General features: G+C 32.5%; 1 protein-coding gene and 1 long non-coding RNA gene across 4 annotated transcripts in view; one reads left to right on the plus strand and one right to left on the minus strand.

The window, feature by feature from the left end:
- The window catches only part of PALS1 (protein associated with LIN7 1, MAGUK p55 family member), a 115,386-nt gene that overhangs the window by 77,514 nt on the left and 10,624 nt on the right, over positions 1-27,248 (plus strand). For all 3 annotated transcript variants that reach the window (XM_051977863.1, XM_051977862.1, XM_051977864.1), the window contains exons 5-13: positions 818-964; positions 2,062-2,223; positions 4,290-4,367; positions 10,306-10,489; positions 17,748-17,819; positions 18,458-18,529; positions 21,152-21,319; positions 21,941-22,143; positions 25,230-25,340. In XM_051977863.1, the coding sequence (XP_051833823.1) occupies positions 818-964; positions 2,062-2,223; positions 4,290-4,367; positions 10,306-10,489; positions 17,748-17,819; positions 18,458-18,529; positions 21,152-21,319; positions 21,941-22,143; positions 25,230-25,340 (1,197 nt within the window). The remainder of the gene's footprint in view (positions 1-817; positions 965-2,061; positions 2,224-4,289; positions 4,368-10,305; positions 10,490-17,747; positions 17,820-18,457; positions 18,530-21,151; positions 21,320-21,940; positions 22,144-25,229; positions 25,341-27,248) is intronic.
- Positions 8,094-10,311, minus strand: LOC127549652 (uncharacterized). The gene is made up of 2 exons (XR_007950682.1): positions 9,102-10,311; positions 8,094-8,410 (listed from the first exon to the last, which is right to left on the minus strand). It is a non-coding gene; the product is annotated as an uncharacterized LOC127549652 (long non-coding RNA).

Consider the following 27,248-nt stretch of genomic DNA (forward strand, 5'->3'; position numbering starts at 1 on the left):
TCAAATTCTTTTAGTTTTATTTTGCTTTTGGCTATATTTTCCATTTTCTGTAAGTTCTTTATTATTCATAGGGTTAAAAAGTTTTTAATTGAACTTTAAGAAAATACAGTGGACACATGAGATTTCAGTGTGCCAGTATGTAATGTTCTCTTTTGGGTTTTCTTGGGATCTCTGGGAGCAGCCTTCCTTTTAATTAGAGTAATCACCTTAAGTACAACCAGGTGTTAAAGTCCAAATCCTTTATTATCTCTTTCTAGGTCTTGTCTCCTTTGCTGGGGCCCGGTTAGCTTTCTTAGAGGCCTATCTCTTTCCTTGGTTCTGAGACTTTAAGCTCCTGCCTGTCTGTCTTCTCTACCCTCTGTGAGCTTCACTTCTGTGTCTCTTAGTCCCTGCTTATGTGCTCCATACTGAGTATAAACCAATCATTATATCACTAGGAAATCATTATTTGTTGTAGGGTTAAATCAATCATACTGAACCATGCTAAATTAGATAACCATTGTCTCTATCAATTCCACTGACTTAGTACCTTGTAAGAATCCTTTGTTTCAAGTGCAGAGTTCTGGCCCATAACACCAGTAGTTCTGACATATTTGACATCATGACATATAACACAAATATATGATTGCAGGCATTTAAATTTAAGGATTGTATATGAATTTATATAGAAAGATTTGGAGAAAAAAGTCAGAACCTACTGATCATCTATTGACAGTGTTACATCACTCTAACAGTTATGTATAGTTTGGCATTATGTGTAGTAATCAGTTGGAAAAATATTGTGTAGAAGTAATTTTTTTCCCTCAAAACCCTACAGGCACTCTTATTGGCTCATGATAAGGTTGCTGAGCAGGAAATGCAGCCAGAGTCCATCACAGATGAGAGAGTTTATGAGAGCATTGGCCAGTATGGAGGGGAAACTGTAAAAATAGTTCGTATTGAAAAGGCTCGAGATATACCATTAGTAAGTATTCCCTTCTTTTTTCACTGCATATTTAGGTTTAATTTCAATAATAGTTCACTGGGCAAAGGAGTGGCCTGAGTTTTATAGTTCTGATCCTGTTAGATAACTTTTTGATCATCTGAGATTCACATCTTGCCTACTACTTGACAAATCTGAGGTTTTTTCCCCTATAAAATAAGTAGAATGGCTTTTAAGGTCCCTTTTTGCAGCAAATTTATGATCCTATGATGACTGGTAGAAGCCTTTGGCTTGCAGTTTTTTTCTTCTAGCTTATTTCAGTTGTATTACCATAATACTGTGTTGTATATTTTCTATTTTCCCATTATATTTTGATCATAGTGTTTTCTAAGTGTCTTTGTATGTACACATATGCATGCACTCTTTCATAAAATAAAAAATACAACTAAAAATATTGTGACAGATATTACTTGATAATATGATTGATGAATAAGGAAAGGAATTAGGTAGTTTTAAGCATTTTCCTAGACTTTTAAAATAGCAAGTTTTTGTCATTTTTCAGAGAAATTTAACAAATTTAATAAAGTAATCATTTCTGTGTTTGAAATTTTCTCTGAAAGCCATGTTCTCAATGAAATATGGAATATTTTGTGTTTCTCTTTTTATATTTTTATGAGTGCTTAATCTTCTCTTTGTCATTTGTTTGAGACAGACTCAAATGCCCCAAATGAAGCTAATCTTAGTCCATCATCTTTTGTTTTTCTGTCTATATAAATGAAACTGGAAAAGATTTTCATTGTTTTGAAATGAAAAATTTTGGTGGTGGAAAAAATAATTTCAAAACTTTTTGACTTGATTTATGTGATGTAATTATCTTTTTTTCTGTTTAGAGCAGAAAAATACCTAGAAATTAAATATTTAATACAGTATTTTAATTTCTTTTTTCTGAACTTGTTCTTTTATTTCCTATGATCATTTTTAAGCCAAAATCAGATATGGCATTATCTACTTATCTTATTTTACTGAAGTTAACAGATTCATAGAATTACAGAATTGTAGAGAAGAAAAAATAATTGAAAATTGAAGGCATATTTGACAGATTAGTGGATTCATACAAATTATATTTTGGGATTATTTAGGGTGCTACAGTTCGTAATGAAATGGATTCTGTCATCATCAGTCGGATAGTAAAAGGAGGAGCTGCAGAAAAAAGTGGACTATTACATGAAGGAGATGAAGTTTTGGAGATTAATGGCATTGAAATCAGGGGGAAGGATGTCAATGAGGTTTTTGACTTACTGGTAAGTTTACTCATCTAAAGGATGTTTACTTATCTTTGTATTTGTTAGGGTAATCCAAAATAAAATGAACAATTTTGATGTCATCATAATCACTCCTAAACTTTATATTATAAATGTGATTTTATTGTTGGAGGCAGGTAGCCAATACTGCTTTACTTTAGGGATGAACATTTTAAAAAATCTTTTGCTAGTGAGGAATGGTATATAAAAAGCTGTTCTTCAAGCCAAGAAAACCTAGGTTAAAGTCTGGCTGGCCTCCAACATTATGTCAGGCTTTATAACATGAAGCAAATCACTCAAGTTCTCAATGCTTTAAGCTAGAGATTTGCTGATTTGGTATAGGGAGTTTCTTCATCTGGGAATTCTCTACCAATGAAATTTAAGAGTCAGTTATCAGCATCATTCTTTCTTAGCTATTTTCATTTGTGTCTGAAAACAGCAATCATGCTGTTCCTCAATAGTTAATTGTTTCAGTATTAGTCAGTGATGAGGATAATTCAGAATAGCCTATCATTAAATTCTTCAGACTGCTATATAGCTTTAGGAAGGGATGGAAGTGGATTGGTATTCCTCTGAAATTTGTCATCATACATACATTTGACTTAAGTTGATATAGTAGAAGTCCATCTCTTTATCCTTTAAACTAGTTTGTCTTGATAAGGGTTATTAAGGTTTTTCACTTCTGCCACTTTTGCTACCATAACTTCCTAAAGTACAATCCTACTTATTACTTTGACCTTTGTTACATTCCTTAGTTGTGGTTTTATTGATCTCCACTTCTATCCTGTGTACTCTAAATGACTCAGGTAATATCAGTAATTATTTGGACTGAAAGTAACATAGTGACCCAGTGTGTGTGAAATGACTAGTAAACCCAGGAGGATGGAAATTTATGACTGGGGAAATAGATTCCCCTCACCCCCTTTTTTAAAAAAAATTTATTTTTCCAAATACATACAATAGTTTTTTCAACATTCATCTTTGCAAAACCTTGTGTTGCAAATTTTTCTATCTCTTCTTCCCCTTCCACAAGACAGTAAGCAATTTTATACAGGTTAAATATGAGCAATTCTTTTGGACATATTTTCATATTTATCATGCTGTGCAAAAAAAAAAAAATCAGATCAAAGGGGGAAAGAAATGCAAGGAGAAATCAAACACCAAAAAGGTGAAAATATTATCCTTCAATCAACATTCAGTCTCCACAGTTCTCTCTCTGGATGTAAATGGCACTTTCCATCATAAGTTTATTGAAATTGCCTTGCTTCATCTCATTGTTGAAAAGAGACAAGTTGGAAATAGATTTTTACATTAAGCTTCTCATCCCAAGCTGTGTATTAAAATCTAATGAATTAAAATTAATTTGAATCCTTCAATCACATAAACTCTGAATAGGAGTTGTTTGAGAAATGTGGCAGTTATGTGGCTCTTCTGTGTCGTATCTGGTATGACAAATCAAACCTTTACATTGAGCCAAGAGGATTGAATTAATTCATAATTTTCCCATTGAATTAGGCACAAAAAACTCGCTTCCATGTAGCTATGATCTGTTGAGGGTTTTTTGGTGGTGGCTCAGTTATTTTTAGTCATGTATGACTCTTTGAGGAACCCCCATTTGGGGTTTTCTTGGTAAAGATACTAGAGTGGTTTGCTATTTTCCTCTCTGGATAAGAAAACTGAGGTAAATTAGGGTTAAGTGACTTGCCCAGAATCAAAGCTAATAATCATCTGAGGCTCCCTTTGAATTCAGGAAGATGAATGAATTTCCTGATTGCAGGCCTGATACTCTCTATTCACTGAGCCACCTAGCTGCCCCCAATTGAGGTGTGTAGTAGTTTGTTATGTCATGTTATGTAATTTGTGTTATGTTTATTGAGCAGTTAAATTCACTTCTTTTAATTGAAAACTAAAGGCAGGAAACCTCTCTCACTCTTTACAGAATTTGGTATAGTATATGAGTAATGTACTCAAAATAAGCTTTTAGCTAATGATATGGTTATTGAGTAGGTTTCATAAGAAAACTTGGTATGCCTTGATATCTAAACTTCATTTTTGTTTCTTTATAGTCTGATATGCATGGCACACTCACATTTGTGCTGATTCCTAACCAGCAGAACAAGCCCCCTCCTGCCAAAGAAACAGTAGTAAGTAATTTATATATTTATTGTCTTAAATTATTGTTCCCCCTGCCACTATTTACCTAGGAATATATATATCTTAACATTTCGTGCTTTGAAATAAAATGTTTTAAAAAAACTAAAAATTTTGACTTTTAAAAAAGGAATTGCTGGGAATTATTTCTCTAAATTTTAACTGTGTTCAAAAACAATATGCTCTAAAGCTGCTTCTAATTCAGTGTTAGAGCTATTTTGAAGGGAAATTGTTTGCCTATGTTAAGAATTAATGTATTTTTTCCCATCAGTTAGTAATTATTTTTGAAGAGCAAACTAAGGACAAAACTTAAACATCCTAATACATAACAAAATATAGAGTTTTTATAAAAGACTCCAACTCTTCATCATTGTACTTAATGTTCAAACCATTAATTCCATTGTTCTATCTTTCAGTCATGTCCATCTCTCCATGACTCCAATACACCATATTGTCCATGGGATTTTTTTTGTCCAAGATACTGGGAAGGGTTTGCTTTTTACTTCTCTTACGCATTAAGGAACAATAGGCTAAGTGACTTGCCCAGCAGCATACAGGCAGTATCTCAGGCCAGGTTTGAACTTAAATCTTTCAAACTCTAAACTCAGCTCTCTGTCCACTGAGGCATTTAGCTGTCTTCATTATTGACCTTAAAAAACTTCAAAGTATTATATTGTCATATGGAAACAGAATCACAGATGATTTGAAAATAAATTTTAAAAAAGGTAACGATTTAAAGTAGGATGTGACAGTATGATATATTGAATAGTCTTGGAAACCAGGAAAACTAAGGTTCAAATACCACTTTTGATTCATATTGATTTGGGAGAGGGAGTTTTCTCAGCTTAGAGTTCTCAATATCAATGAAATTAGATGTCAGGGCATGATTTTTTTCTGGGTTTCTACATAATTTTGTTTTACATATAGGCAGTTCTGCAGTTGTTATATTTTTTGAGAGTTCTTTTCATCATGATTTTATAAATGCAAGCTTAGTTTATTTTAAAATATTTTGAAATGTATAAAATGAATCATGATTGATATTGCTATCTTTTTTGGATGGACAAACTTTAGACTTGAAGATTCATTCTACTGGCTGAGGAATTAAGCAAAAGAATAGATTGAATTATAGCTTTTCAATTGTTTTTCTTTTCTTGTTAATTTCTTTGTGGTAAATGATTGTAAGGATGGTTGTAAATGATGATAAAGACCATTAATATATGACTTCATATTTTGCAACACATTTTACAAAAACCCATTATCTTCACAACAACTCTAAGAAGTATGCGCTATTATTCCCATTTTTCAAATGAGGAAACTAAAACTGGCAGTGGGTAAATGTCTTGCTGAGTTTTTTTTTTGGGGGGGAGAGGGGTGTGTAGCATTTCAATTCAAGGAAAGAGCTTCTGTCTTATTAGAGAAAACTTGCAAGCCATATACAAGCATGATATATATATTGGGTAAATTGGATGTAATCTTAGAGGAAAGATGCTAAAGTTTTCTTGCAGAAGGTGGAACTTAATTGAGACTTGAAGGAATGTAGAAGCTTGAGATAAAAAGCATGGCATGGGAAACATCAAGTGAAAATTCCTAGAGTTGCGAGATGGAATATCTTATGTGAGCAACAGGAAAGAGCTTTATGTCACTGAATTGCAGAGTATGTAGATGAAGTAAAGTATTAAATAACTGGAAATATAGGAAGAGGCCAAGTTATGAAGGGCTTTTTGAAACCAAGTAGGAATTGTATCTAAATATCATTTACAAAACTATAGTGAAGATCAAAAGTGTATCATGATAGCTTTTTTTTTTTTTTATTCTTCATTGGATATTTAACTCTCAATGATCTTTGTGAATTGGGGAGATGAGACTGATTTAATCTAAAGATCAGACGGACATCTGGTCTGGAATCACCTGGACCAGTGTAGAATCCTGTTGAGCAGTTCTAAAAATCATTGAAATAGAAATAAATGGTTTAGAAAATGAATAATCCGAACTATATTTTTCTTTTTCTGATACTTAAAAGTTTGATGTAATTTTAGCATAGAAAGTAACTAAACACTAGCTTTCTTTCTCTTTTTAAAACATGTGAAAATTCCTGTTAGTACAATTCCTTTTTTTTTTGTTTTTTATAATAGATTTCTATTTTTCAAAATATATGCAAAGATAGTTTTCAACATTGCAAAATCTTGTGATTCGGGATAGGTAAAGATGTGCAAATCTTATAAATGTATTTCCACATTTATCATGTTCCATAAGAAAAATCAGATCAAAAAGGAAAAAAAAATCGGGGGGGAGGAGATCCAAGGAAATAAACAACAACAAAAAAGTGAAGATACTATGTTATAATCCACATTCATTCCCCATTGTCCTATCTCTGTATGCAGATGATTCCCCCCATCACAAATCTATTGGAATTGGCCTAAATCACCTCACAATTCTTTTTTTTTTAAATGTTTCAGTCAAGCACTCAAACTGGGTAGAATGTATTATTAGTTCACTTGGATTCTAACCCTAGGAAAAAAAATGTCATGTTGTAATTTGATTTAACAAGAAAGCAACAGGCTCCGAGTAAGAAGCACTACATTGTATTAAGAGTTGCACTGTTTTGTAAAAGGAATTTGCCAATTAAACCTCTTTTTAATGACATTTTGAGATTTAAATAGGGATAATGTTGTTAGAAAACTTATTTTGTAGTTCTCTCTCTCTCTCTTTCTTTCTCTGACTAAAGCAATTGGGGTTAAATGACTTGCCAAGGATCACACAACTAGAAACTGTTATGTATCTGAGGCCAGATTTGAACTCCTGACTTTAGGGCTGGCATTCTATCTACTTCTTTTTTTTCTGAAAGAAAACTAACTAGTGTCTTCTGAAGCCTAGACCCCACTTTTTTTAGAGGAAGAATTATTCTCTTGGAAATACAAGAATTTTTAAAAGTTTTTTGTCCCAAGATAATATGTTAAAAATTCAAAATTATTAATCTTCAAATAAAAGCTCAATAAAATTATTCTTCTGTGTAACATAACTTCACATATATGAAAATAACTCTAATGCTTATCCCAGGTCTTCCTTCAGTTTAAATATTCCTTATTTCCAGTGTTTTTTTGAGTTCCTTTACCAATGTGGCGCTCCATCTCGGAGAAAATTAGCTATTTTGAATTTAAGGAACTCATAGATCAATTAAATTTGAATATAATGAGAAGGTGAAACATATAAAGTGTTGTAAAAGAAAATAAAGTTTTTTTTTTTAAAAAAGTCTGAAAGGAAGGTTGGTTCTAGATTGTAACAGACCTTATTTAACCTAAAGAGTTTATATTTTATCCTAGAGACATTAGAGAATAAATGAAGAAATTTAAGTGCAAGAATGATATTTAGGTTTCTATCTTAATGAAATTATTTTGGGAATTCTGTGAAAGGTTGGAAGGACTTTTTTTTTTTAATAATAACTTTTTATTGACAGAAACCATGCCAGGGTAATTTTTTTTTACAACATTATCCTTTGCACTCGCTTCTGTTCCAATTTTTCCCCTCCCTCCCTCCACCCCCTCCCTTAGATGGCAAGCAGTCCTATATATATGTTAAATATGTTGCAGTATTTCCTAGATACAATATATGTTTGTAGAACCGAACAGTTCTCTTGTTGCACAGGGAGAATTGGATTCAGAAGGTAAAAATAACCAGGGAAGAAAAACAAAAATGCAAATAGATTACAATCATTTCCAGTGTTCTTTTTTTGGGTGTAGCTGCTTCTGTCCATCATTTATCAATTGCAACTGAGTTAGGTCTCTTTGTCAAAGAAATCCACTTCCATCAGAATACATCCTCATACAGTATCGTTGTTGAAGTGTATAATGATCTCCTAGTTCTGCTCATTTCACTTAGCATCAGTTCATGTAAGTCTCACCAGTCCTCTCTGTATTCATCCTGCTGGTCATTTCTTACAGAACAATAATATTCCATAACATTCATATACCACAATTTATCCAGCCATTCTCTAATTGATGGGCATCCATTCAATAGTAAGGATGACTTAAAGCAGCTTCTTAAAGAGAAGTGAAGAAAGGAATTGGATTTCATCATAACTTCAAAAATTACAATAAAAATTCCTCAGACATTTTTGGCCATCTTGGTAAGATCACCATGAAAACAACTGCATCTTATGCAGTCACATTTAATTTATTATAAACAATTAGAAAATATTAATGAGAAAAATATGGTACACAAGATTTACCCTGAATTAAATAATTTGACAAAATGGGAAATGTACAACAGAAACTGCAACCATTTCTTCCAGATGTTAAATCAATATAAATTTGTTACATCATGGAGATCAAAATAACCCAGAAAGTGTCTACTCAGCAAGCATTTGGCTTATTTAACAATGGAGATAGGGGGCTATCAATCTATGAATATCAGGTTAAAAGATAAAATGTTTTGTAAAAATCTTATGAACAATAATGAGGAAAAGTAATATTTCATTGATTGAAAGTGATTTCATAAAGCAGAGAAAAAGTGGAAATTTAAAAAGGTGTAAAGAAAACTTGGCAAGATATATGGCATGGCCATTCAAGTATTTTTTTGAAAAGGAAAAACCTGAACAATAGAGAGTTGCCAAAATTATGTCACACTTTTTCCCCCCATCAAACTACCAAAGTACTTACATAGAAGATATAAAAATTATATTACAGGTAACAAATAAGAAAAAAGGTAGCTAGATTAAATCAAGTACTCACCGAAATTAGTGCTGTAGGTCATGGACTTTTAAAAGGCCTTGAGAGACTAAATTTGTAATATCTGAAAAACAGGATAAAAAATATTGGGAAAAAACTTAGATCCTATGAATTTCCAAAAAATTGACTGAAAAAAAAAAACAATCAGTAAACACCAGTGCCTTCTCTCCCGTCTATATAAATCTTCATGACTAGCATCCATACTTAAGTTATAGATATCCTTGATCAGGGAACTGTAAGGCTTCCCCAAATGATCTTTACCATGTAACAAATTACTGAAAGATATAGATCATTAAAGATACCAGGTTACTTACCATATGTTGTAAAAACCACAGTATTTTTAAAACAAGGTGTCCATATCATCTATATTTCAAAATCATTTAAGATTCTCTGTAAAACATATTGAAAGAAATGACCCATTTCATTCAGCTTCTTATAAAAAGCATCAGGCATAACACACAGTATGGAACAAAAAGATATATGCTTCCCAAAAGTATTAGCAGCCATGAAATATGAGATACAGCATGGAATCGAGATTGAGGAGGGATTCCATGTGGTGTGTGAGGTTCCCCCACATATTCTGGTTCAAGAGTAACAGTGTTTGTTTAATCCCTTGTGTGCAGAATCTCTTGAACAAGGTCTGGAATCATTCAGAGAAGTTTAGCTTGTCCATATATAGATAAAGGAAAAAGCAAATGAATAAAGAATGTCTGTTATTCATATTTCAAATATTGTAAAGTCTGTCTAACACAACAGTATGTATATCTAGGACAGAAAATGTACATAGGAGCTGAGTGAGGAAGTCAAAGGAGGGGAAGAGAAGGCTGAATTCCTTTAAGGAAATTGCATAACTGATCCCCAAGCTTCCTTCAACAAGAGTGGTCCATCTTTTCAATCCAAACACTTCACCAGTGTTTCTGTATAGCAGTAAGACTTCAAATGATACTTCCATCAAAGAACTAAAGGTGAGCATTAACTATGGGTTAATTATGAGTAGAAAGCAACTTAGAACCAGTGAGAAACTGAAGATAAAGGAGGGAATAGTAAAGGCTGTCACCAAAAAAAAAAAAAAAAAAGAAAAGAAAAGGAAAAAAAAAAGGTTTGACAGAGAAGATTATCTGGCCATGTGATGAGAGTAAGAGGTGACAGGTGTACTATCAGAGTTTCCATTCCATTCTTTTTACCTTTTTTTTTTTTTGTCTTCTAGATCCATGTTAAAGCTCATTTTGACTATGATCCTTCTGATGACCCTTATGTTCCTTGCCGAGAATTAGGTCTGTCTTTTCAAAAAGGAGATATACTTCATATCATCAGTCAAGAAGATCCTAACTGGTGGCAGGCCTATCGAGAAGGAGATGAAGATAATCAACCTCTGGCAGGACTTGTTCCAGGTAAGAGATATAGTGAAGTAAACATTTTTAAAATTTCTAGTTTAATCTCTAAAACTACTGCTATATTCATATTTCCATGCTGTTAAGTCTATTTACTTGATAAGTTATTCTTGAGCTTTGAGGATCCTGAAAAAATGTGATGATTTTAGTCATTTTATTCTAGAGGCATAATTATGAGTGATATTCAGTTCTGTTTAGCTTATGCTTCAGAGAACCATTAATCATTGTATGATTACAACAAAGTATTTATTTAAATGTCTTATTGATCTTGGATCAGATTTGTGTTGGGCAATTTTTAAAAATAGAGTAAAATGTATTTTTAGTAGTCTTTAGCTAAGGCATTTTTGCAAAAAAAATTAATAGGCCAAATATGATAAAATTTTCATCTTTGACACATATACTAGGGTGAGAATTTAGGACTTAAACTGTACTTTTCTTCAAGTGGAGGTGATTTTGATTTCTCAGACTCATTATTAACATTACAATTAAGAATTGGAATTTGAGAATACCTTGTCATTTGATGCAATGTATAAAAGTCCTTTATAAAATTATAGAATAAGATGTTTTGACTAAATTATTCCATTATTCCTGTTCTTGAGGAAAAAACAGGGATTATCATAGATCCAGGGAGTAGACACAAGAATAAGACAAATTATTAAAATGTGATGGTGTTTAGAGATGGTATATTAAGTCCTTTCTAACCAACATTGCTTCTGTAAATTTCACCCTCTGAAGCTTTTGTGCAGATTCTTCCTCAGCTTTTTTTTAGTTGCATCCTTCCTAGTTCTTCTGTGATCTCAAGTAGACAAAGACAAGATTCAAGAATAGGTACATAGAAAAAATGTTTTACAACCTCCCATTCCCTAAACTCTTAATAGTGATTTGCATTTTTCTTTACAATTAACACATCCTATTTTGTATTTTAATTTGTAATTGATTCCTTTGTGTGTGTATGTGTGTGTGTATTCTCCTGTCATGGATCCACCTCAATTCCTGCCATTCCTGGAAGTCTTATTCCAGATCTGTCTCCCACATCTATTTTGCCTTGTTCAGTTGTTCAGGCATTTACAACTCTTCATGACCTCATAAATTAAAGCAAGTCAGAACTTTATATCCTTCACTATCTTCTAAAGTCTGTCCAAATTAATGTTTATTGCTTCTATGCCACTGTCTATCCATCTTATCCTCTTTTGTCCACTTCTCCTTTTCCTTCAGTCTTTCCCAACATTAGGACTTTTTCCAATGACTTTTGTCTTTTCATTATGTGGGCAAAGTATTTAAACATCAACTTCAGCATTTGTTCTTCCAGTAAATAGTCAGAATTAATTTCTTTTAAGTATTAATTGATTTGATCTACTTGTCATATCAAGGGATTTTCAAAAGTCTTTTTCAGCACACCTCAATTCAAATTCGCTCAACTTTTCTTACAATCAAATTCTCATAGCCATACATTACCTTTGAAAAAAGTGTAACTTTGACTATTTATAGACTATTGTTGGCAAGAGGATATCTTTGCTTTTTAGTATGTTGTTCAGATTTCCCATAGCTTTCCTTTCAAGGAGCAAGCATTTTTAATTTCATGGCTGCAGTTGCCATCTGCAGTGATCTTTGCGGCAAGAATATAAAATCTGACACTGCTTCCATGTCTTGTCCCTCCATTTACCAGGAAGCATTGGGACCAATTGCCATGATTAGTTCTTCTTTTACATATTAAGCTTCAAACCAGCTTTTACATTCTCTTTCACCCTCATCAAACACTTATTAATTCTTCACTTTCTGCCATCAAAATGGCATCATCTGCATATTTCAGATTGTTGCTATTTCTCACGACAATCTTAATTTCAGCTTTTTATTTGTCCAGTCTGGCATTTCACATGATATATTCTGTATATAAGTTAAATAAACAAGGTGACAATAGACAACCTTGTTGTAACTCCTATCTCTGTCTTGAGCCAGTCATTTCAATGTTTCATTCTAACTGTTGTTTTGGGAGGAGGAGGGCTAGACAGTCAAGGTTAAGTGATTTGCCTAGGGTTACATGGTTACACAGACACTTGTCTGCAGTCGGATTTGAACTGAGGTCCTCCCAATTTTAGGGCCAGTACTCTATGTACTGCACTATCTAGCTGTCCCTAACTGTTGCTTCAAGGAGCTTGCATACAGGTACATTAGAAGACTATAAAGATCTGATATTCCTATCTCTTTGAGGACTTGCCTAAATTAATGCTTACTACTTACTACTGCCTTACTCAAAGGCTGTTAGTATAGTTAGTGAAGCAGAAATAGATGTTTTTTCTGGAACTCCATTATTTTCCCCATAATCCAGCAATTTTGGCAGTTTGGTCTCTAGTTCTTCTGCTTCTTCAAAAACCAGCCCACACTTCTGGTAATTCTCAGTTTAGCTATTGCTGAAACCTAGCTTGCAGAATCTTAAGCATAATCTTGTTGGTGTACAAATGATCACAGTTTGATAATTTGAGCATTCTTTGACATTGTCCTTTTTAGGATTGGAATATAAACTGATCTGTTTTTCAATCCAGTGGCCATTGTTGAGGTTTCCAAATTTGGTGGCATATTGAGTGCAACACTTAAGCTGGAATTCCCTCACTTTCTTCAGGATGTATAAGTCTAGATCAGGAACCATGAACCATACCATCATTCTTATCAGTGATGTTACAATCTTCTTTTTGTATTCTTGTCTCTCTCTCTCTCTCTTCTATTTAAATCCTATCCTTTCTGTATTATATTATGTCCATATTTGCTTCAAAATTGAAGTTTCCTTGGTATCACAAAATTTCCTGAAAGAGGCCTTTTATTTTTACCATTCTATTGTTTTTCTTCTAATTTTTTTGTTGCTTATTTTAGAAAAGCTTATCTTTCCTTGTTATTCTCTAGAATTCTGTATTCATTTGAGTATATCTTTCCCTATTTTTGCCTCTCACTTTCTTTCCTCCCCTATTCGTTTTCTTGCTCTTCTTATTCTCTGGAATATTTTTTTTAAATAATATATTGGGCTTTTAAAAAAAATCATAAAACATTTGCACACTTTACTGTTAATCAAAGTGAAAGGCATTTGTCTTGATTTTTAAAAAATCTTTTACTGAGAACTCACTTTTTAAAACTTCTCTGTTCCTTTTGATTGAGAAAGAACCTATATGGAAACAGGTCAGACACCACAGATAATCTTTGACTTTTTTTTCCTTTTTCTTTTCCCCAGCTACATATACAACAACATTTTTGGGGGAGGGTTTAATACATGTACTTTAATGTGTTTCCATATAAATCATATTGGAAGAGAAAAATCAGAACAAAGGGGAAAAAGTGAACATAGCATGTGTTGATTTACATTCAGTTGCTATAATTCTCTCTCTGGATGCAGATGGTGTTTTCCACCCAAAGTTTTTACTTTCATATACCATAATTTATTCAGCCATTTTCCAATTCTCTGCCATCACAAAAAGAATTGCTGCAAATATTTTGCACATGTGAGTCTTTTTTTCCTCTTTCATCATTTCTTTGGGATACAGATCTAATAGAAACTCTAATGGATTAAAGGGTATGCAGAATTTTATAGCCCTTTGGGCATAGTTCCAAATTGGTCTCCAGAATGGTTGGATCATTTCACAACTTCATCAGCAATGCATTAGTGTCCCAGTTTTCCCACATCTCCTCCAACATTAATCATTATCTTTTCCTATCATCTTAGCCAATTTGAGAGGTGTAAAGTAGTACCTCAGAGTTGTATTAATTAGCATTTCTCTAATCATTTGTAACTTGGAGCATTTTATATGATTATAGATGGCTTTAATTTCGATCATCTGAAAATGTTCATATCTCATCTTTTGACCATTTATCAATTGGGGAATGACAAAGCTCTTTTTATATTTTAGAAATGAGACCCTTATCAGAAGCCCTGGCTGTGAAAATTTTTTCCCAGCTTTGTACTTTCTTTTTCCTTAAATTAAAAACAGTAACAGGATGTTTTTAATGTTGTTTATGCAAAAACTTTTTTTTAAAATAACTTTTTATTGATAGAACTCATGCCAGGGTAATTTTTTTACAGCATTATCCCTTGCATTCACTTCTGTTCCGATTTTTCCCCTCCCTCCTTCCACCCCTTCCCCCAGATGGCAAGCAATCCTTTACATGTTGAATAGGTTACAGTATATCCTGGATACAATATATGTGTGCAGAACCGAACAGTTTTCTTGTTGCATAGGGAGAATTGAATTCAGAAGGTATAAATAATCCGGGAGGAAAAACAAAAGTTATGCAAAAACTTTTAAATTTAATATGATTAAAGTTGTCTATTTTGCATTTCATAATATTCTCTAGTTCTTTGGTTATAAATTTCTTCACTTCTCCAAAGATCTGATAGGTAAGCTATCTCTTGCTCTTCTAATTTGTTTATGGTATCATTCTTTACACCCAAATTGCATACCCATTTTCATCATTTATGAGATGTAGGTCTCTACCAAGTTTCTGACATATTTTATAATTTTCCTGATAATTTATAATAATTATCCTGAAAATTTATAAATTTATCAAATAGTAAGTTCTTATCTAACAAGGTAGAGTGTTTGAGTTTGTCAAACAATAGATTACTATAGTCATTGATTATTGTGTCATGTGTATTTAACTTTTTCTACTGATCTACCACTGTTTCTAAGCTAATACCAGTACCAGAGGGTTTTGATGATTGCTGCTTTATAACAGTTTTAGAACTGGTAGTCCATTGTCCTTTGCATTTTTTTTCCCTTTAATTCCTAATTCCCTGGATATTTTTGACTTTTTATTTTTTTCAGATGAATTTTGTTCCTTTTTTTTTTCCCTAGCTCTATAAAATACTTTTTTTTCCCCCCAATTTGATTTGTATGGCACTTAACAAGTAGGCTAATTCAGATAGAATCGCCATTTTTATTTTATTAGTTCAACCTGGCCATGAAAAAAGGATGTTTTTCTAGTTGTTTAGATCTGACTTTATTTCTGTGAGAAGTTTTTTGTAATTGTGTTCATATCTACCTATCATTTCTGGACCCCTTCCCTGTAGTTGCTTCTTATTACTCATTATAAATTAGTCTCGTCCTACTTTTCTATGTTTGTTGCAAATTCTTCTCTCCCTAATCCCTGCCCTGGCAATTACATATTTCTTGTTCCTAATATAGAACATTTCAACTCCCATCTTCATGCCTTTGAATTTATTGCCTTATAGATGTCTATAGTATTGCCTTCCCAAGAAGGCTTGTTTGCTTGTATTTCAGTCAGAGTCTCTTTTTCCTAGGCACCAATTTTTCCTCCCAGGTTGTCTTGTAGTTGCTTTATGTTTTATACATGTGTACATATGTGTTTGTCTCCCCCTGTAAGAATGTAATTTTTGAAGGGGCAGGGACTTAATACTTTTTATACTTATATCCTCAGTGCCTGACACTTAATAAAAGTTTTGTCATTTGCTTGATTATGAAGTCATTTAATCAGTTTCAGATAATCTTTAGGTCCCCGTCACCCAGTTCTATCATTTTGTGAATCCCTGTGTGTCTAATAGTTTTATCTTACGCTAGTGGTTTTTAGTTAAGCATGATAAAAAAACCAGAGATGCTTAGGTTTTTCATCTGCTTCAGAATTTTCTATAGAATCTTTTAACAAAAACACTATCAACACTAATGATGAAAGAAATTTACCTGTGATGTCATTGATTAAAGGGAATTTCCAGGTGATGAAATATCAGTTACATATACAAAAAGAAAACTAATAAGTACTGAAAGGTTAACTCTCAAGTCCCATAGTTGGTATGTGTCCAAGATGGTGCTAGAACTTGGGCCCTTGTGCTTTTGAGACCAGCTTTCTATCATTTATACTGTACTACTTTCCAATCATAAAAATAATAGTTAACAGACAGCTATTTTAAGGGATGCAGTATAGTTTATAAACATTTCATTTCATTTTTCAAGAAGCTATTAGATTATAACTGTCTACACCTAATCCCTAATATCTGCCCAACAGCATATTAGCTTTCCAGAGTTTCTGGAAATCTGGCATTTTTACCAAATTTTTTTTTTTTTGTAAAAGCAAAAGTATAGGGAAAGCAGCTAATTAATTTAATTTGATTTAATTACTAGATTGATTTTATCATTACAAAGCATATTTCTATCAAGACAACCTTTGAGCTCTTAAATTACCTTAGTTTCAGTTGTTTACTTAAATATTGGAATCTTTTTATTTGCTATTTGCGTAGTGCAGTTATCATGGAGATAGACAAAATATTGAAAGGTTGTTCTTTACATTCCTTTAATAACACTATTTTATACTAGCATATATGCCCATTTGCTTTTGGACTTTAAGTACATTCTAGTAGTCTACCTTGGGTTTTACAGGACTTTTAATATCTCTTTGTTAAAGATATAACTGATATTGCTGCATATTTTTTTGTAATGGCATTCTTAAGAAATATGACAAATATAAATGACTCAGAACTCAGTATATATTAGTTATTTTAATATTTTAAACAAAAATTCAGAATTCATTGAAGTTGATTAGATGTGTGAATGACTGAAAGAAGAAAAGGGGAACTATGTAAATATTTCTAATAATTAATTTTTTTGAATAGTTTAATAATGTAAACTTAATTTTCTGAAGAATATAGACAGTAATGGATCAGATACTTTGAATGACTGAGATTGGTTCAGCCTTTATTCAAATACTGCATAGGACATGCAAATGTAATTGCCAGACAATGCAGCAGTATTTTCAATGCATATATGTGCATTTGTGTATTTTTTAAATGGTGTCTAGCAATTGAATAATTTTTTTTATTCAGATAAATGCCCACATGCCATTTTGAAAATTTAAATTCAGGAATTTGTTTTAGGTAAAAAAGAGGAGCTCTTGAAGACTTGCCATTTTTGTGAAATTTGGGAAATAGTTTTTTTTCTGACATAATCAAAAAAGTTAACCTCTTCAAATTGGAAAGCTCCATATGCCACTGAAATAATTGGCAAAATGTTACTTGTATTTCAGTATTATTACCTATATACTCAGTTAAAAATCAACCATGAAATATATATTCCTGAAACTGAGATAGAATATAAATACTCAAATAATCGATGTTCAAGATAGTAGAGGGCTTTTTCTTTGAATAGGATATAGTTTGGAAAAGTTGTTTGAATTTTTCATTTTCATTTTATCCATTTTGTTTTACTTCTTTTCTCTCTCCTCTCTCCCCTTTCCCTTCCCCCCCCCCCCTTTTATTTTGTGGATTAAGGGAAAAGCTTTCAACAACAAAGGGAAGCCATGAAGCAAACCATAGAAGAAGACAAGGAACCAGAAAAATCAGGTAGAAAACCTAAATTTGATATCAGTGGAAGAGAGCAATGTATAGTTAAAACATTCCATGAAATGATATTTCTTGATATGGGGCCCCCATATGAACTTGTATTGTCAGTGTTGTCAAAAAGGAAACTCAAGATTAGCAATGCATTTTCAACTTAAGAACAAGAATATGAGAGATAAAACTTTGAATTGTGTTTTAAGAATCTATAGGGTGGGACAGCCAGATTGTACTGTAGATAGAGCACAGACCCTGGAATCTGGAGAACCTGAATTCAAATTTTACCTCAGACACTTAACATTTACTAGTTTTGTGACCCCAGACAAGTCACTTAATCCCAGTTGCAACATACTCGTGGGTGCCATTCCTTCTCCCTTCCCCCCTTCCCCCCCCCCAAAAAAAAAAAAAAAAGAGAGAGAGAGAAAGAATCTGCAATATTAAAATATCTCTCCTTGGAATGTGTAAAGCCAAATGTGTCAAAAGACTTAAAACTTCTCTAAAAATTGTTTTTCCATAGAATAATTCAACAAATGCAAAAACTTGAAATAAAAATCATCTCAGTTGATCTTTAGTTGAAATCAGTATCTATTATTTAATAAAAGATGATGCTACCGTTTATGATTTTTTTCTTTGTTTTTCAATAGGAAAACTATGGTGTGCTAAGAAGAATAAGAAGAAAAGGAAAAAAGTTTTGTATAATGCCAATAAAAATGATGGTAAGTCTTTACCCTATACTGTAACTTGAATTTTGTTATCTGAAAGGTGTCTGCAATTTTTCCTACAATAAACATTAAAATTATGAGATAATGTGACATATTAGAGAGCTAGCCTGTGAGCCACAGGATCTTTCATTTAAGTCATTAAGAAGAAGAATGTCGAATAATTTTGGAGGATAACAGTATTTCAGAGAGGACTGGCGAGACTTACATGAACTGATGCTAAGTGAAATGAGCAGAACCAGGAGATCATTATACACTTCGACAACGATATTGTATGAGGACATATTTTGATGGAAGTGGATTTCTTTGACAAAGAGACCTAAGTTTCAATTGATAAATGACGGACAAAAGCAGCTACACCCAAAGAACGAACACTGGGAAACGAATGTGAACTATCTGCATTTTTGTTTTTCTTCCCGGGTTATTTATACCTTCTGAATCCAATTCTCCCTATGCAACAAGAGAACTGTTCGGTTCTGCAAACATATATTGTATCTAGGATATACTGCAACATATCCAACATATAAAGGACTGCTTGCCATCTAGGGGAGGGGGTGGAGGGAGGGAGGGGAAAAAAAATCGGAAAAGAAACGAGTGCAAGGGATAATATTGTCAATATAAAGTAATCATTAAATAAAAATTAAAAAAAAAACAAACAAAAAAAAAAGAGGATAACAGTATTATTGGTAGGCAAAATTGAATTTGATAAAATTTGACTATCTTATAGTATAGATGAAGATCTCTATAAATCTAAAAATCCAACTCTAGTTGACTAAGATGCTTCTACTTCATATCTGGAAAATGTGGGCAGGATCCGTTTCCTATTCCTTTAAGAAAGTGTTTTGATAATTTGTTCAAATGAAGAACAACAACAACTAGCTACTCATTAGCTTTCTGCCTTTGTTGCTATTTCCTGAAGGCTTGTGACTATTTTGGAATATAGTCTTCGTAATACTCCATTTGTCTTCTTTTATGTTATATCATCAGCAGTAATAACATGCTTTGATTAGTCATAGTAGATTCTTAGATACTAAGAGTTGGAAGGAACCTTAGCAATCATTTACATCACAGGTGCTTAATCATGAATTTGATATTTTAAAAAACATTTTGTTTAATTATATTTCAAAATAATTTGCATACTTAAAAAAAAATCTTCAGGGGTCCAGTAGAATGACAAAATGCAGCCAGAGCCCAGATTGAAATGTTTAAGAACGAAGAGACAATATAATATAGACGATATTAATTTGCAGTTTTTAAAGTCAATATGTGGGGTCCATTTCTATTTGATGTTATCAACTTACATTACACTCTATTAGAAAGCTCTCAGTAGGAATAATGCAAGTATGATCTGTATACAAATTTATAAAGAGTTATAAACTGTAATCTACTTAGTAGACAGTTGTTTTTTCCTTCTGTCTGTTCATTTTTATCTAGCCCTTGAGTTTTCTGTGCTAATCTTCATTCTAAGATTACTTTTTTCTGTATCTTCTTTTCTTAATCTGATTTAAGCTCATTCTTTCTTTGCCAGCACAAAAAAAAAGGACTTCTCTCTCCCCCCCATCCCCAAGTTTTTATTAGAAGAAAAACCTTCCATTAGTCATTCTCCTTGTTCTCTATCCAATACTAATTTCTTCTATTTAATTCTTGGTTTTTCCTGGATGAAGAAAAAGATTGTATATCCTGTTATAGTAGATAGAAATAATGTAAAATTGTAATCAGGAAGACTTTGGTTCATATTTCACTTTTGGTATTTGGTACTTTTCTACCTCATAAGGCTCTTATTAGGCTCCCTTTAAATAAAAAGCACTTAGCAAAACTAAGTAATCTTTAAATGTGAAACAAACTTTTGGACCTGCTGCCCTTAATCTCTTAAGTGTTAACTCCTTCAGTCATTGATTATGAGTTTAGAGCTGGAAGGAACTTTAGAGAATATTTAATCCAATCCCTTCATTTTACAGATGAGGAAATTTAAGACTGTGGAAGTTAAGTGATTTGCTCTAAGCAGTAGAGGTGGGGTTTGACATAATAAAAGTCCTCTGACTCCAGAGATAATCTATGAGGACCTTGATGTGGTTATGCAGAAGATAGTGCTTTTTTTTTTTTTTTGAAAGTACATTTTTAGATATATACCCGTGCAGATTTCTGAGAATGAAGGAAGCTAAGGAAATAGGAAATTTTCATAGAAAAAAAATCAAAATATTGCTACATGATACCAGTGAAACTAACGTATTCTTGTTTGTTTTCTGTATCCTTATGATAAAATGTAGGTGAAAGTTTTTCAGACTTCTTTGATGGAGGCACACACAATATAATGGCAACGTAGATTTGTAATCAGAGAGTTGGTTTTAATCTCAATTCCACTAGTGACCACCTGTGTTATCTTGGGCAGACTGTTGGGCCTCAGTTTCTTCAGCTTTAAAAAATGAAGGAGTTTTAATAATCTTAAAAGTTCCTCTCAGTTCTAAATCATGTGAACTTGAGAAGATCAACTTTACGAATATGATGTTTTTACCCTTCACACACTTCAATGATAATAATAAGATGAAGAGGAAAAGAAAGTGTGCTTCTTTTAGAGTTCTTGCACATTTATAGATATGTATTATCTTTATCTTCCCAAAGATTATGACAATGAGGAGATACTAACTTATGAGGAAATGTCACTCTATCACCAGCCAGCAAATAGGAAAAGGCCTATCATCTTGATTGGTCCACAAAACTGTGGCCAGAATGAACTTCGTCAGAGGCTTATGAATAATGAAGCAGATAGATTTGCAGCTGCAGTTCCTCGTAAGTTTCACATTTTTCTTTATTTTGTAATTTTGCCCCATGATCTATTTATTGTTTTCACCAAGAATGGAAATGATCTGTTTAAAGGTATTTCAGGAGTAGCGTTAACTAACCAAGTCAGTTGAAAAATGTTGCTCCAAGAGGGAATGGAATGTGCTTTGATGTAGTCTAGTTATTGAATTCCATTTTCTGCATCCTCAAATTTTGTCCTTAGTGTAAGCTATGTCCCATGTAAAGTCTTTTTAAAGTTTTGATAATTATTCCATTTAAAAAACTGCTTTTGGTTTATTTGGGTCAATAAATTCTGTTCAAAATACAGGTTAAAATGACATTTCTGTCCACGTAAGCTCAGGGTGGGGCAATAAATAAATTCAAGGAAAGAGGTTTTAGGGAAAGACAATGACTATTTTGAAGGAAAATATTATTAGGAAAGTATGAAATAACTCAGTTTTGTGTATGAAATGAATTTAATATTAAGTATGAAAATAAGAATTTTGTTACCTTATTCTTTCATCTCAAAATATTAAGTTTATATGTTAAGATTTGAGTGTTTACATATTAACTTTTTGTTCTTATATTTAAAAATTGTTTAATGTTAGTAACATTGATTTTATTGCTTAGATACAACTCGGAGTAGAAGAGACAATGAAGTAGCTGGCAGAGATTACCACTTTGTTTCACGACAAGCTTTTGAGGCAGATGTAGCTACTGGAAAGTTTATCGAACATGGTGAATTTGAGAAAAATTTGTATGGTACCAGTATAGATTCTGTGAGACAAGTAATCAATTCAGGAAAGATATGCCTTTTAAATCTTCGTACACAGGTAAAATTATAATTTTTAACCTTTCCCTGTTCTGACATTAATTTTTTTCTCCCTCAAGTTCATAGGGTATCTTTTATTAGACAAAAAAATCTAGTTAGGACTCGAATAGTCACTTTTTATAGGAAACCTTTCTTTATACACCTTTCCACAACTGCCAGCACCTTTTCTCCTTAACTACCTATGTTTATTTATTTTTACTCTGTCTATATATTGTAACTCTATGTGTGTAAGCTTCTCAAGGCCTGTCACAGTGGTGATTTAGTTCATGATTGCTGATTAATAAGAAAAGGTTAACAGGGTAACAAGTTTAATGAAAAGCCATGGTTTCCATAATGTTTCTCATGTCATGTTCCCAGCCAAAATTTATAATAAATTTCTGCATTGTATTTAAAGATGCTGGTTGTTCTTGAAACTCCAATCAAGTTACAAGCACCAGTTTATAGGTGATAAAAAATTACAGTTCTATCAGGCTTTAATGAGAATACTAAGAATCAGAGCAATTAAGTGCCTTGTCCATATACACAGTAAAATATAAACCTACGTTATTTTCATTTTCAACACTGTATTGCTTCTTTAAGATTCTTCACAAAAATCCACTCAAGTCCTATTTCTAGGTAGTTTTTTATTATGGAAAAGGTGCTATACTTGGAGTCAGAAAGACCTAGGTTCAGCTGTCACTTTAGACCCTTTTTATGTGCTCCTGGGTAAGTCCACATTTTCTGTACTTTAGTCTCTTTATCTGTAAAAGGAAGGGGTTAGACTTGATAGCCTCCATTTAAGTGTGTGTGTGTGTGTGTGTGTGTATCTGTAGATATATATAGATAGATAGACATATCTCTATATATCTATAGATATATGTATATACACTCACTTGTGGATTTGATATCATCATAAAAAGCATGTCACTCCTGGCAAGACTTACATGAACTGATGCTAAGTGAAATTAGCAGAACCAGGAGATCATTATATACCTCAACAATGATACTGTTTGAGGATGTATTCTGATGGAAATGGATCTCTTCAATAAAGAGAGCTAATTCAGTTTCAGTTGATCAAAGATGGACAGAAGCAGCTACACCCAGAGAAAGAACACTGGGAAATGAATATAAACTGTTTGCATTTTTGTTTTTCTTCCCGGGTTATTTATACCTTCTGAATCCAATTCTCCCTATGCAACAAGAGAACTGTTCGGTTCTGCACACATATATTGTATCTAGGACATACTGTAACCTATTCAGCATGTAAAGGACTGCTTGCCATCTGGGGGAGGGGGTGGAGGGAGGGAGGGGAAAAATCGGAACAGAAGTGAATGCAAGGGATAATGCTGTAAAAAATTACCCTGGTATGGGTTCTATCAATAAAAAAGTTATTTAAAAAAAAAAAAAAGAGCATGTCACTCATCACAAATGCTATATCATATTTTTAATGCTTGACATTTTTCAGATGATGATATTTTTTAAAAATTATAATAGTTGATACCAGGTAAACACTTTAAAGATTTATAAGTCAGCTCATTTGTTCTGTATGACACACCTATAAAATAGATGTTCATTTATTACTCATTTTATAGATGAGGAAACTCAGTTTGCATGACTTGCCCAAGTTCAAACAGGAAGTAAGCCTCAAAAATGGAATTTAAATCCAAATCTATGCTAACTTCAAGATAAGTGGATTTTTTGCTATTGTAGTATATCTCCAGGGAAACTTAGCTAAAATAGAACTATTGGTTTTTTTTTCTTTACTGCTATTTGTAAAGCAATGGCTTATATAATAAGACTTATTAAGCCTACATTTGTGTTATTGAGGCTAATTCCAAAATATTAAATTTCCAGATTTCTGACGCAAATTCGTCATCATTATGCAGTTAAAGATTATAAAACTGTCTCCTCTCAAGATGGAATCTTTTTAAAGTTTCAGTGATTCTTTTCCTATCCCCCTTTAAAAATAAGGATCATTGCCAATAACTTCTTGCCCCATTCTGGCATTCTGACAGCAACATATTCACTCAAATAGGGAAAAGTATGCTGCTTCATTTATATATTCTTTCACCAAGATTGACCAGTCATTGCAATTAATCTGAATTTGACTGCCTTTCAGTGTTTTCATTTACATTTTTGTAGTTGAATTTATTTGTTCTTTATTCACTCTATTGAGTTATGCAACTCCTGTGTTTCTCTGAATTAATTTCTCATTTATATAGTAGTTTTTCTCCAATTCATACATACCCTTCCTCCCTCCCTCCCCATTGAAGGGATGGTAAGAATGTATCTATATACATATATGTGTGTCCGTATGTATACATGTGTAACTTTATGGGATCTTATCTTTGGCCTTCTAACTATGTATATTCAAATATTGAATCATTGAATCAAAGACAAGTGTTCCCATTTTTTATCTCTGCTTAAACATTTTGCCTTAGATTGAGAGAAGTCAAAATGTCTCACTGTGTTTCCAGTATCCTTATAATCTTTTGGAGTAAGAAAAGCCTCCTATTGTTCTCATTTTCACAATGGAAAAAACACATTTAAATTAACTTTGTATAATTATTGACAAAACTAAAATTAAGATCTAAATCTCTTAATTAATAATACATTATATTTTTATTAGTTGATTAGTTTCTACTTTCCTCTGCCTTCGTTTTAGAATGTAGTTTTAGGTTTTCTTTTAGTTACTCAATATGTCCAGTATATGAAGATTAGTAAGCCAATTTTTTGATATATACAGAATCTAACAAAAATGGATTTTAATTACAGTTAAATCATGTATATGTTGTAATTAAAAAAATATCTTGTCCAGATTTTGTCAACTATTGTCATTGACTTAGTTCATTTCAATAGAATAGTAACCTCACCTAACAAGTGGATGTTTTTCTCCCATTTAACATTCTCCCCATCCTACTTGCTGATTTCTAACATTGAATCTTAAGAATTTTTAGTGTAGGGAAAACCCTTTACTTTAAAGGTGTTTGAGGGAAAAAAAACTTTGAAACATGTATTTGAAGTAGACAACTGGGAAAACAGTCAAAAATGGGTTAAAAAAAAGTTTTGTGTGCACATATGTATATATGATATTTTTTCCTTTTATAGTCATTGAAGAGCCTTCGGAATTCAGACTTGAAGCCATATATCATCTTCATTGCACCTCCTTCACAAGAAAGGCTTCGTGCATTATTGGCCAAAGAGGGGAAAAATCCAAAGGTATGTTGTTATTGTGTAACTCTTCCAGGTAGGAAATAAAGTTTAGAGTTATTTCCAACTGTTTGTATTTAAACAAACTAAAAGAACTGACAATTCATTTGCCATAGTAACAATCCTGAATTTCTAGGCTGTAATGTATTAAGTACTTTCCCTTTTAATGCAATTGTTCTTTTCCTTTTTACCCAAATTAATAAGCATTGGTTATCTTTGACTCTTACCTTCTATAAGTACTCTTTTCCCTCATTGTGAAAATAAAAGAATAAATTAATACTGGAAAAATTGCATACTTAAAATTAAGTTTTAATTATTTGTATTTAAACAAAATAAAATTTCTTACTAGTCGAATTTTTTTTTATGTCATTCTTTATCTTGATTTTATCACTTTCTTTACATTAGGCTTTACACTAGGGTTTTACATATCCCTTTTGGAATCATGTTATTTTATTATTTTTTTTTACTTTTTTATTTTTATTGATCAGTGTTCTTATTCAGAATAATTTTTGTTTACAATATTAGTATATAAATTGTTCTCTAGTGCACAGATTGTACAAGTTTATATAGGTTTCTTTAAAATTATTCCTTTAAATTACATTCCTAGTACATAATTTTTACATTTTAAAAAAGATATTTTTCCCCCTTCCCCTTCTCCTTTCCTTTTTCCTTTCCTTTTCTCCTATCCATTTCTCCTTTTTTCCCCTTTTTTCCTTTCCTTTCCTTTCCTCTTTTTTCCCTTTTTTTGGCTGAGGCATTTGGGTTTAAGTGACGTGCCCAGGGTCACACAGCTAGAAAGTATTAAGTGTCTGAGACCATATTTGAACTCAGGTTCAGGGCTGGTGCTCTATCCATTGTCCCATTTAGCTGCCCCTTAAAAAAGGTATTCTTTATTTGATGTACAACATCCCAACTTTCTAGCTCTTTACCACAAAGAGCTTTGGTAAACAAGTTTTTTACATTTACCTCAATTTTTTTCATCTTTTGGGGACATGGTCCAGGAGAATTTAGAGGGGATGGGACAAATGGAAAATTAAATAACTGAGCTTCTACTGAGTACTCATTTAATTTGGGGAAAAAAGTGATTAAAAACAAAGAAAGAAAGAAAATGACAAAGAAGAAGGTGTGGGAAAATAAAAATATATCAGCTATTAATGGTACTGTATAAGAAGACCGAAAAGGTAGGAAGTGGCTAGGTTATGAAGAGCTATGAATATCAGACAGCATTTTGTATTTGATCCTTCAGGCAGTAGATTGCCACTAAGGTAAATGTATTGAATACGAATATGATGTACTTGAACCTGAGCTTTAAAAAATCATTTTGCTGGCTTAATGGAGGCTGAATTAGAGTGGGGAATTAGGAAGGACTTGAGGTAGACATCCTCAGTAATCATTTTATTAATAGTCCAGGTATGAGTTGTGGAGAACCTGTACTAGGTTTGTTTGAGGAGAGAAAATAGCATATTTGAGAGATGTTATGAATATGAAATCAACAGGCTTTGACAAGATTTGGGGAAATGACTCCAGATAATTCCTAGGTTACTGACCCTGTGGGACTGGGAAGATGGTTTAGCCCTCTATAAATAAGAGATAATAGGAGTAGGTAGATCCATTTTGGACATACTGAGTTTATAATAACTGTTGGACACACGGTTTGAGATATCTGAAAGGCAATTGGAGACAGGATATTGGAGGTCAGCAAACTGTTAAGGGAGAATATGCAAATAGGCAGATTTGCAAATCATCTGGATAAAGTTGTAATTAAATCCTTGGAGCTGATAAGATCCAGTGAAATAGTATAGTGGGAGGAGAGAAAAAGGCCCAGGAAAGAACCTTGTCTCAAAGTATCCTGTAGTTTTGTTATACTTAATTTTTGATACTGCTGAAATATTATTTTTAAAGCATCTCAAGATATTA

Source organism: Antechinus flavipes, chromosome 2 (genome assembly GCF_016432865.1).
Source record: "Antechinus flavipes isolate AdamAnt ecotype Samford, QLD, Australia chromosome 2, AdamAnt_v2, whole genome shotgun sequence".
NCBI classification, from domain to species: Eukaryota; Metazoa; Chordata; class Mammalia; order Dasyuromorphia; family Dasyuridae; genus Antechinus; species Antechinus flavipes.